General features: G+C 43.4%; 1 protein-coding gene across 1 annotated transcript; it reads left to right on the top strand.

Moving 5' to 3' along the window:
• Positions 1 to 288: 288 nt before the first annotated feature.
• On the top strand, positions 289 to 10322 carry WDR5 (WD repeat domain 5). Its single transcript, XM_010145380.1, has 13 exons — positions 289 to 479; positions 1349 to 1457; positions 2807 to 2880; positions 3825 to 3914; positions 4574 to 4663; positions 5868 to 5951; positions 6241 to 6296; positions 6443 to 6489; positions 7093 to 7168; positions 7962 to 7995; positions 8457 to 8531; positions 8961 to 9048; positions 10034 to 10322. Exons 1-13 carry the CDS (start codon positions 399 to 401, stop codon positions 10132 to 10134), a joined length of 1005 nt encoding a protein of 334 aa, XP_010143682.1. The 5' UTR covers positions 289 to 398; the 3' UTR covers positions 10135 to 10322.
• The last annotated feature ends 1699 nt before the right edge of the window (positions 10323 to 12021 follow it).

The following is a 12021-nucleotide window of genomic DNA, read 5'->3' as shown; positions in this document are numbered from 1 at the left end:
TTTGGGGAATATGATCTGAAAAGCACCCCTAAAAGCTGTTCTACTTTATTTCCATTTGGAATGGGGTGGAGTGGAGAAAAGCTTTCCGAGAAGCAATAAAAGGCCATGGCTTGGTTCTTGGTCTTGCACGTTAGTAGGTCTGAAGGCCTGAAATACCACTGTGTTGCTACATGGGTATAGAATATTGGTCGTACTGGTTTCTGGTGGCCTGCAGTTAGGGTAATCTCACTCTTCTGGCCGCTGAGAGTCTTTTTGACAGCTAATGAGAATCTCTTGTTTTTTCTTCCAGGTTTTCATTCCAGCGTGTTTCTCCTCTCTGTGGCAAGCGCTGCCTTTTGAAGCAGTGCATTCACTCTCCCCTTCAAGCACCATAAGTCTCATTTGCCAGCTTCAGAACCATGGCAACAGAAGAAAAGAAGCCAGATGCAGAATCCACCAAAACACAATCTACTCCTTCCTCCTCGACCAATCAGAGCAAGGTGTGTGCGGGGCTCCGAACAATATCCATACATATGGCAACTACCTGCATATTCAACAGGCAGAGCAGAATTAGCGAGTTAATTCTCATATAGATAAGGATTGTCTCCAGATCGCTGCTTCTGCTGTTGTCTCGAGCTGAACCTGTGCTGAGGATTTATTTGATGGGCAAAACGGGTGGAATGCAGCCTCTTCTGCAGTGCTGGGGTTTTTTTGGGTTAGTGGAAGTTCTTGCTAATGAAATATTCTGGTAGCTTTGAGCATTAAAAGGGCAGGTTGGGTGTATGCTTGGGTTGCCTGGAGGTGACTGGAGAATTGGTGAATCTACGCGGGACTTGTGAAGGGGGGAAGTAGTCATTATTCAGCTTCTTTGAAGCCTGCAGATGCTCAGAGAAGATGTTATTGTCTCACTGTGAAGCCTTTGCAAAGGGTGAAAAGGGGAGTAAAAAAGGGATTTTAGGGGTATGGAGGAATTGGCCTGTAATTTAATTCATGATAAGGGTGAAGACTCCAGACACTTAAAAGCACTACATAGATCAATACCAAGAGCATTATTTTGATCTACTGAGCACTTTATGGTTGGACTGTTGGGTTGGTCTCACCTGTTTCTTATTGGCTTGGAGGAAATTCAAATCCAAGGATGACTTCATGTTATGTGTGCAGCAGTAAGGCACTGACCCAGGCAGCAAGAATGTTTGTTCTGTCGTTTATTCAATTTGGAGAGAGGAGAAAAAAGTATAACCACTGGAATCTCTGTTACAGTGAACATCCTTGCAGCCTGTGACTGTACCGACCCAGTCTGGTACAGAGAATGTAAGTGGGATACTAAATTTGGAATTTATTTGACTCATTCATATATATTTTCTTACAGCCCGCACCAGTAAAACCAAACTACGCTCTAAAGTTCACATTAGCGGGACACACGAAGGCAGTCTCATCAGTAAAGTTTAGTCCTAATGGAGAGTGGCTCGCCAGCTCCTGTAAGTATTGCTTTTCTTTTATCTCCTCTAAAACATGCAAATGTGGGCCTTGGAGAACTGCCTGTCTTTGGTGGTACCTTCATGAGGTGGAGGAGGGTTGTCCTGTCGTGGTTTTTCTTAAAAGGAACAATACCAAAGCTGTCGGTCTTTGAGAAACTCTGGTTTAAGCTTTTGAAGTTCCATTACTTTGAACACGGGATCTTCTGTGCGTTGCCAGGTGGAGAGTCCTCACCTGCTCAGCACTCTTCTACTGAGCAAACGGGTGAAAGCAAACGCAGGATTCTTTTCCTGTGCAAGGGAAACCTTTGTGCTTGTCTGTATCACTAGAGCCATAGCTTAAGCTTTTAAATTAAGCTTTGTGTCCAGTATCTGCAGGCAAAGCTCAGCCTGGGGAAGGAAGGGTGGTAGCTTTGTGCTACCAGGATGGGCTGCAGAATGTGGTATGGAGGACTGGGCCTGTGTTTCTGTCAGTGCCCCTGTAGTGGTGAATAAATACATCAGAGCCTTTGATTACCCCAGTGAAGAGTGCAGAGGATTATTATAAATCCCATTTCACTACTTGCTGTCTTAAGTGGTAAATTAAGTCCTCGTCCCGTCAGTTTTAGTATTGCTTAAATTTTTTTTGGTAGACAACCTTGCTTGGCAGTTTTTATTTGAAAATGCTTTTCGATGACCTCAGTAATCCTGAGAGGGTCTATATGTAAGGAAAGGGCAGTTGGAAAAAAAATGTTGAATGTGGTGGTGAGAGCCACTCAAACATCTTCCAGACATGGGAATGACTATGGGCCTTGGCTTAGCTGCAGGTTGCCCTAAGACCAGCACAGTGTGCAATGGAAATACCATTTTTATGATAAAGTATCCTCATGAAAGTGTCCTGTCTCCTCTGCCCAATATCTATCAAATATCTGGCAAATATCCATCTTTTTCTCTGGTGCGTTTTGCACGTTAACCTGGATACTGTGTTTGGGTTTTTGCAGGCATTAATTCAGTCTAGCTCGGGATGCAGTTTTTGTTCTGGGCAAAATCGTTTCAGCGTTCCTACGGCATGGTGCTACTTTTACCGCGGGCAGTCTAAAACAAAAGTAGAAACCCAAGTTCTCCTCAGTGAAGCGAAAGCGGCTGGAGACTCTGTGCATTCCAGGCAGTTTATGTAATCTCAGCTGCTGCAGCCTGGCCCATACAAAACTGTTCTTTACCAAGTACACGTTACCTTACGCACTCAGGACTGCTTGGGGCAGGACAACTACCCTGTGTCTGCAGAGACGCAGATACTGTAATTCTTCTCTCCAAGAAGCGACAGCTCTCTCTGTTGGTGCTGTTCATCTCCTAACTGGCATGTTTTCTTCCAGCTGCTGACAAACTCATTAAGATTTGGGGAGCATACGATGGCAAGTTTGAAAAAACAGTATCTGGTCACAAACTGGTAAGTGGGAGCAGATTATTGTGTACTTGAATATGAATTAACTTGTGAAGAATTTTACTTCCTTTTCCTCATCCAGAAATTTTATTCTGGGTTAGTTTGACTTGAGCAGAAGGTTTGTTCTTCAGTCTCTTTTTGTACTACTTTGTTTGTACAGTCCTGTGCAACAGCCTGGAACAGGAATTGCTGAAGTAATACCAGGTCAGGCTGGAAACGTGGGTGAATCGCAGGCTGGGAATGAAGTACCTGCCTGCACACAGCCCTGCCATTTTCTTGAGTCCCTCCATTTCAGGAACACCAACCTCAGACACAGAGCAGTGGTTTTTTTGGGTGAAAATGCCTGTAAACCGTAACACTGTGTCCTGCTCCATCTTCCCTTTGTCTGTGGAGCAGCATGACTTGCCTTTTAAGGAGATTGAATTTTTCTTGTGGGTTTGCCTACATAAACACAACACTTACTCATTCTGCAAAGTTGTAAAGGAAACACAAACTCCCAAACCCTTCAGTTTTGTTTTCTAAAGTTGCTTACATAATGAAGTTTCATAAGTAAAAATTAAAATTCACCAAAAGAAAAACCAGTAGAAACTTGTTCTTCTCCAGCCTTTAGGGTCTTGGACCGTAAAGAGCAAACCATTTGTCATGAAGAGAAGCCGCTTACCCAGATTAGCTTATATCACGTTCTGTTTATGGATTCCAAGAGTGAGTCTCGGTGGCCACAGTAAGAGCTGTGTGAACAAGCCATTGATGTTTTTGGAGAGTAAGGCTCAGCTTAAAATGAACAAGTGTCAGAGGAGCTCTTGACCCAGTCATCACATCAATGAATTCCCAACTCTTAGTGCTGAGTTTTCTTTCAAGCTTCAGCTGTGAATACAATATGCAGTCTGTGTTTTCCATTTTCCTGTGCTGGTGAACAGAGCTGAGAAGAGAATTGTTTTCCTTTGTTTTAGGGTATCTCTGATGTTGCTTGGTCATCAGATTCCAACCTTCTTGTCTCTGCCTCCGACGATAAAACACTCAAAATATGGGATGTAAGCTCGGTAAGGGCAGAAGCTTTACTTTCCTTCTCCTCCACATTGGCATCTTAATTCATGTTCGTCTGAGAGGTAGCCTTGATGTACTATGACAGGAGCTAGAGTTTTAAGCACTGGCTCCTCATAGTCCCTCTTTCCTGCGTATAATGAGCTGCTGGTTGACCAGGCTGTGAGGATGAGTGAGCTATGCTCTCTGCTTTTGGAAAGGGGGGATGCCTGTGGGTGCCATGGGGAGTCTGGTTGTCTTCTGAGAATGCTTCAGCCTTCTGGTGGCAATGCAACTGCAGGCTTTGTTTCTGGAAGCAGTAGATGAAACCTTTTTGTAAATTTTGTAGCTTCACCTGTTTTTCCTTCTTTCCCCCTTCCTTTTCTGCTATTACAATGAGAACTGGATAATTTGGTTCAGTTTTGATTAGGTATGTTGAACTGCTTGGTTCTCCTGAGTTGCCCAAAGGGTTTGCAACTTGGCTGCAACCATTAAAAATGTGCTTTTTCCCCCCTTTTTCCTGTTGTTCTTCTGTAGCTGGTCCTCAGCCCATCTAAATCTGGGGGTAGAGATGGTTTCTTTGTGTGCTGCGCAGTGATTAACCTTAATACAGCTTATCCGAATGCATTTATCATGCTGAAGGATGCTTTATGTTTAGCTCTGCTGAATTTTATTTCAGGGAAAGTGCTTAAAGACATTGAAAGGGCACAGTAACTATGTTTTCTGCTGCAACTTCAACCCTCAGTCAAACCTCATCGTTTCTGGATCAGTAAGTGATTTCTTTTTTAATTTCATTGAAAGCAACTACTGCACACTCCTGTCACCCAGCACTAAGGGGACTGATGGGTTCTGTTAGGGATCCTTGGCAGAATGGTGATGGCACTAAATTGTAGTCACAGTTTTCTTAGCAGGATATTACGATGCATATAGCACAGAATTTATGATTAGAATGACACAAACTTTCTACAAGCAGAATCGGTGTAGCACAGTTGGAAGTGTAATGCAGAATTTATAATACAACTTACAATTTCTAATCATGTAGATTCTAACTTGGCTCAGTGACTTCTAGTTCCCTGGACCCTCTGCAGATCAGGTCAGATCTTAATACAGGCTTTTCTGCATCGATAGAACAACCATAATCTAGGCTCCAAAATGCTCTAAAAAAGAATGAGTGACTAGCTCAATCCTTGGAGGAAGCTGGTGATGGTAGGGGTGTCCCTGGCTACTGGAGGGTCACAGTCTCCCTGTTCAGCAGCAGTTCTGGTCCAGGTTCCCCACTTAGGACTTGTAACTGCTTGATTTTGTAGCCAGCTCTGTGTGCTGTTAACACTTCCCTGTTCTGGGATGGCGTCATCAACACTACTGGGCTGACTGGGTGCCCAAAGCCTTCAAGGCCAGTGAGGAGGTGGGTAATCGACCTGGTGTCCAGGAATCTTGAGGATGGAGGGGAGTGGAATGTGAAATCTGTTTGGTTTTTCTACTTTGTTCACAGGCCCTTCAGGCCCTGATAATGAGGGAAAGGGACTGAATACATGACCTGCTCAGGCACAGAGAATGGCTGCTTGTCTTAGAAGCTGGCATTAGTTTTGCTGGCCACACTATCAAGGGTTGGGAACAGGGTTTACCAGTCATAACCCCTTACCATTCCAATTCTCTGTCTTCTTCCACAGAAGAAACACAGAAACTGTGTCAAACACAGCTTGTAGTGAAGTCAGGTGAACCATGCGGTGCTACTGCTGCCTTTGTTTGGGGACACAGTCAAGTCCTTAACGCATCCTCAACACGCAGGTTTCCTGCATGGAGGGGGGTCGTTCAGGCAGCTGTGTTCCCAGCCTGTGTGGTGTTTGCGTCCTGGGCTTTTGGATGCAGCTGCAGTGCAGCTGGAGAAAGGCATGTCTAGTCCAGCCGTAACACCTTGCATGCCTCAAATAGGTGCGTCATTAAACCACCTTGTGCATTTCTTCAATCTTCAGTTTGACGAAAGTGTGAGGATATGGGATGTGAAAACAGGGAAGTGCCTCAAGACGTTGCCTGCTCATTCTGACCCAGTTTCAGCTGTAAGTCCCTTCTGATGAGTGAATGCACTGATATACGTACTCTGTATAGCAGAGCTCCTCTCCTGCCTCTCTTTGTAGCGGGGTGGGTTTGTGCTCTGACTCTTCTTATCATCTGATCTTGTTACCCATCTAAACTCGTGTCTATTGTTTGTGTGTCGTGTTGACTTTCGGCTTCTATCCATGTGAATGGCAGTGTCAGTAAGGGAAGATAAGAACTTTCAGTGAAGATTAAGAATTTGATCTTTAGGAACGTCAGTAAAGTTATTTTTTCCCTTCTGTAATATTACAGGTGCATTTTAATCGTGATGGATCCCTGATAGTGTCAAGTAGCTATGATGGACTCTGGTAAGCAGTTATTTCTTGTCTGTGGCACAATCCAAACCTTTTGAATTAAAAAAAAAAAGGATTTTTTAAAAAAAGCTTGTATTTGTAATGTTAAAATTGGAACCAAGGCTTCAAATCCAACAATAATGATTCTTGTGTTTTACTAGTCGAATCTGGGATACAGCGTCAGGCCAGTGCTTGAAAACACTGATTGGTAAGTAGGAATATTTCTTGTTTGTGCTGTGTTTTTTGCTGTTGTGACAGATCCTGCATCACTGCTGTCAGTAGTGGCTTCCTTCAGCTCTGTTTTACTGTTCCTACCATCCTGTTCATACATTGTCGTTCAGTGGCGTGCATTCACGTTGTAGAATCATCAGATCATTTAGGTTGGAAAAGACTTTTAAGATCACCAAGTCCAACTGTTAATCCAGCACTGTCAAGTCCACCACTGAACCATGTCCCTCAGCACCACATCTGCATGTTTTTTAATACCTCCAGGGATGAGGACTCCTGATTTTAACTAATTTAAATAATTGATTAATGGTTTTTAAAAGGTAGAGATACAGTCTTGCTCTGATAAGTGATGCAAGGAAGGAAAGTTCAGTTACAAAGAGTTATTTAAAATGTTTGTGGGTAAACCGCTTAATATCCTTTTCTTAATTAAATGAAAACAATGACTTTGAAGTACCAAGGGACAGTGAAACTGAAAGCTTTTTTCAGCGAAACAGTAAACAACAAACTATTGTCAACAGAAATTCTCTGTCAATGAGGCAGTGTGACCGGGCAGTGTTTAATATTGCTTTGATCTCCACTGTAGATGATGATAACCCTCCTGTGTCTTTTGTGAAGTTCTCACCAAATGGCAAATACATACTAGCTGCAACTTTGGACAAGTAAGTGTTTGATAAAAGAAAAACCCACAAGCTTTGAAGCTTCTGAGTATCAGATAAAACTTTATTTTGCCGCTCTTTAGCTATCCTAGCAATGATACTACACCAGTTCATATGTACTATCAGACTGGAAGAGCCTGCAAGCTGTCAGGCTTTGCTAATGGCACAGGCAGGACTTGGGTCTTCTGGAAGTCTGGGCACGGCTTAGTGACTGCAACTCCCATTCATTCCTCCTTGTACCTCTCAAAACCTCAGCATTTCCTTGCGTTAATTGTATGATTCTTTTGTAACCTCAAGGTGAGATATTAGGGGAGCGTGCATGTTTTTTGGTCTGTATGTACTTTTGACAAGATTTGATTTTCAAACAGCTGGGGAAAGGATGCAGTTTGCAGGGTCATCCCTAATTCCAGTTTCTCACACTGGGAAAGCAATATCTAATGAAACACGTGTAAAAGTTTTGATGCGTTGGGGATGTTTGCCAAACCACCTTATCCTCTCAGTGTATTTTGTCTGCTTTCCTGCCTGTCATTTCCCTGGTTGTTTGGGTGTTATCTATAAAGAAACTTGTAGGTGTGGGGAATACTTAAATACACCCTTTTTTGGGAAGGAGAATGTGAATGGCAGGGCACTAAAGTTGATCCTTTGGGGTTAACTAACGCTGCATTCCAAAGCCAGGTTAAAGTGATCCGTATGGACTTTGAGAACTCTGGCCTGGAGGAATTTTTTCTGCTTTTTGGAAATTATCAGATGAAAAAACCCCAAGAACTAAAATCTTTGTCTTTCTGTTGTTTTCTAGCACTCTTAAACTTTGGGACTACAGCAAAGGAAAGGTAAAAACAATCCCTGCTCACTCTGTAGATTTAACTAAGCTCATAGGAAAATCTGGATCTCATATGTGCTTTCTAAACTTGCTCAACATTGTATGAATGCTGTAAGGAAGAAGTGTTAGTACCTCTTTACTGGAGAGGACTAGAGTTGTCTTGGAAAAAGGAAGATAAAGAAGTGGTTGGATAGCACCGAGACATGATGTAAAGCTGTTTTCCTGCATTTTTCTCTTTAGGAACAATAAACTGCTGTTTTCTTTATCTGTGGTAGTGTCAAATTTAGGTCTTTTTTTTTTCTCCTCAAAATTGTTTAGTGTTCTGGGGCAGAGATGTCCTCTGCATCCTCTAGATAAGTTGGTGGGGTGGGAAACAAGCAGATGTATTTAGTCTACTCTGCCAAGAGTTTGTCCTTGACTGAGAAGACTCCCTCCCTGCTGTATTTATGTTTTGTGGCTCTTCACTTTCAGTGCCTGAAGACGTACACAGGTCACAAAAACGAGAAGTACTGCATATTTGCTAATTTCTCCGTCACTGGTGGAAAGGTCGGTGTTTATTTGAGATGCTTTTTACCGATGTGTGGTTTTGACTGCTTTTCTCTGTAGAAGAAACAGGCGTTTGGGGGTGGCAAATCTTTGGTGGGTGGTGGTTCACAGGTGCTGGGGTGCAGTGGGAGAAGAGGGTGTTCCGGAGGGTGTAGATGTCAGCCTGTGTCCCATTGCAGGCTCCTGCTCTGTTAGTTTTCCTCCTCCACCATACGCAGGGCGGAACAAAGCTTCCTGCTGCCTGCGAGCACTGAATAGAGGCTGAGAGTGAACTGCGTCAGGCAGGCAAAATGCTGGAGGTTCCCTTTTGTGTGATGGCGATGAAATGTTTGCTGAATAATAGCAGTTAGATATAGATGAGGAGAAAGATCAAAGTCATGGTGTGTGTGTGTTTTTGTTTGTTTTTTTTTTTCTTCTGTGCCCCTCCAGTGGATCGTGTCTGGTTCAGAAGACAACCTGGTTTATATTTGGAACCTTCAGACAAAAGAGATTGTACAGAAACTACAAGGACACACAGGTGTGGAAGAGGATTTTGTTTTTATTGATGGAATATCCCTCACGTCAGCTCGTAATGAGGGCTTAGCTTGAGCAGTTTCTGATGTTCAGTTTGGACTGTCAAACCCGTAAACTTTTGGCTGGCTGAGGCGTGACTGAACCCTGGGAGGTCGCTCCTTTTTATGAAGGGTTTTTTATGGGCATTGCAAGTGTTTATTCTTTCATTGTGAGGACTTTGACATCAGCTCACAAAAGAGATTTCCTTGAGTTCAGAACTGGTTAAGATACTTAAGTGACTGTTAGTGACTCTGAACTATCTATTAGCACCTTCCAAAGCTGCAGCTCTTGTAAGCACGAGGACTGACATGGTCCTGCTGCTGGTAAATGTCTGTGTACGCCTGTTCTTGGAGGCCGAGTTGAGCACGTTTTGAGACGTCACCTGGATGTGCCAGTCTGAATCCCGTAAGAGAGCAGCACTTTGTGCTGGCTAGAAGGAGCAGTGCTGTGAAATTCATGGCTGCCCCTTCACAGGACCATGGGTTTGGGCTGTAAGGTGGAGCATGGCAGCAGGTTTTCGGGCCAGGGCAAGGCTCGGAGGATGCAGTGCTGTGTGAGCATTGGATGGGGTGTTGGAAATACCTTACGTGGAATAAAACCACCGACCTGGGTTTTTATTAGCTGTCTTTGACATAATATGGCAAAAGTTTTGCCTGTGAAGTAAGCAAGAACTGGAATCTGGAGAGTTCTCACATTTTGAAACCTGTCAAATGCTTTCCAACTACTTATTCTCAATTCTTTTTGCTCGTATTTCTTCTCCCAGAGAAGCAGTAGTTGGAAAATGTTTATGAATAATGCCTTTGTAATTCTGCTACGAGGAAACAGTGACTTGGCTGTGCCGTTCTAAAGGCTGGTAGCAATGTAGATCCATTTTTCAGAACTGCCTGCTGGGAACCAGATTTCATTTCTGTAAATAATGGTGTTTGTATTTCTCTTTTCTTTTTGCTTAGATGTTGTAATCTCAACAGCTTGTCACCCAACAGAAAACATCATTGCGTCAGCAGCACTAGAAAACGACAAAACAATTAAACTGTGGAAGAGTGACTGTTAAAACGTTCCAGTATCACTTTAGAGACTGTCAGGAAAAAATGTTTTTAAAAAAAATATTACAAAACCCACATGAGAATAATAAATCCAGTTTGGCAGGAAGCCTGAAGAATATTTGATAAAGCGATTTCTGTTTAGTCTTTGGCCCAAAGAAAACGTCTTGGCTCTTTGCTAGAACCGAGCAACGTGGTGGAAAAAAAAAAAGATGCAGTATCTCCTTTTCTTGCCTAATCTTTTGGCAGACAAATGGATCTTTGACATCACGTTAGAAGCGTCAGCCTTGTGGTGGACCCCCAAAGATACTGTCCTTTATGGTGGCGCTACCTCTGGGCGCTGCTGCCGCTCAAGGACAAGCTGCCGCTCTGTAACAGTAAGTTAAGTCACGAGCATAGAGATGTGTGGAATTTTTTAAAAATGTCTAATTTTTTTTTTTGTTTTTTTGAGACTGTAGGTTCTAGTCTCGGGAAGTTTCGGTATTGTTATAAATAGGAGCGCTGCATCTTCAGGTGCTTCATTTTAAACACTCAGCTCAGACTTTGTGACCAAATAAAACCATGCAGTTCAGATTTCCCTCCTCCTGCCCCTGCCTCGACTCCTGTGGTGAAATCTCCTCCTACCTTCTGTATAGTTGCTTACCTCGTTACGTGTGTTTAATAGATGCTGTTCTAGAGAAAAGTTACAGTTCTTCTGTTAACCATTAAAATGAATCCTGCTTGTAGTTGTTCTCTGCATATTTTAATTTTTTTTTCTCTTCTGGTTTAAAGCAAGCTCACAGAACACTGTGTAAAAAAGAAAATACCCCAGACTTTTGTATCTTGAAACTCCATGGTATGAGACTGTATTGATAATGGCATGACTCTGTACCTATTTCAGCGTCGGTATTTCTTTCCCTTTTTGTCATACCCATGTGGTATTTACAAATCCAAAAAAATACCGTATGCCATAATAAAAAGGTGGGATTTTATGTGTACGCTTGTGGTAAGAGTGTACTGATGTGCAGTGTCTGTGTCCAGAGGAGCCTCCCTGAAAAACGCCTGTAGAAGGAAGTTTCTGTAGCAGCTCCTGGGAGTGAAGAGGGGAGAAGGACGAAAGGAGGAGTGTGGTGCCTTACATTTGTTGTGGAAAGGAAAGAGGAGCGTAACTCAAGTCAAAATCCGTTTAAAGAAAGTAAGAGGGTTGGCCTGAAGGTGTCCTCAGCGGAGACAACATTAGGAGTCAACCCTCACGGAGCCCTACAGTGAAGGGGAAGAGAGTCCTGTGGCCCTTTGTGCAGAGCAGGCAGGGCAGGAGCCAGGAGGTGGCTTGTGCTGCTCCAGAAGGGGTCTGCTGCAAGGGGTTGTTTTGTTCCTGGTTAAGCAAAAATCTTTTTTTTTTTTCTTGGTGTCAACCTCATGTGCTTGAGAACAACTGAAAATTGCAGTACAAGCTTCTCCAGTGGCTGCTCGGGGCTGTCAGGGAGACAGCTGCCAGACATGAGGTAGAGCTGTTCTGTTTAAAGGAGGAGTCCACGTTGAGCTGGTGCTAAAATGATCATTAATAATATCACTGTCTTTGGAGGTTTTTTTAGTACACCGAGTCTCCAGACTTAGTGAATGCCACTGCTGAAAATCAATTTCTTAACATGATTTTTTTTCCAGTCTGTTCTCACAGGCCAATGACACTTTGCAATTGCAAGATGTGGCCGTGCTGCTTTACCAACACGGAGAGGCAGAGCGTTTTCACGTAGGTGTAATGTTCTGTGGCCTCGTACTTCCCATGAGACCCAGTTTGTGCCAGTGGCTTTGCTTGCCCGGCTGCGCTCTGGCTCTCCCCATCACCTGGAGAAGGGAGATAGTTTCCTAGCTTCTTGAACGGGGATATTCTTTTCCCCCAAGCTGAAGAGCCCTGATGG

Source organism: Buceros rhinoceros, unplaced genomic scaffold, assembly GCF_000710305.1.
Source record: "Buceros rhinoceros silvestris isolate BGI_N320 unplaced genomic scaffold, ASM71030v1 scaffold14251, whole genome shotgun sequence".
Taxonomy (NCBI): domain Eukaryota; kingdom Metazoa; phylum Chordata; class Aves; order Bucerotiformes; family Bucerotidae; genus Buceros; species Buceros rhinoceros.
Note: the sequence above shows the minus strand (reverse complement) of the source record. Positions and strands in the feature narration are given on the sequence as shown.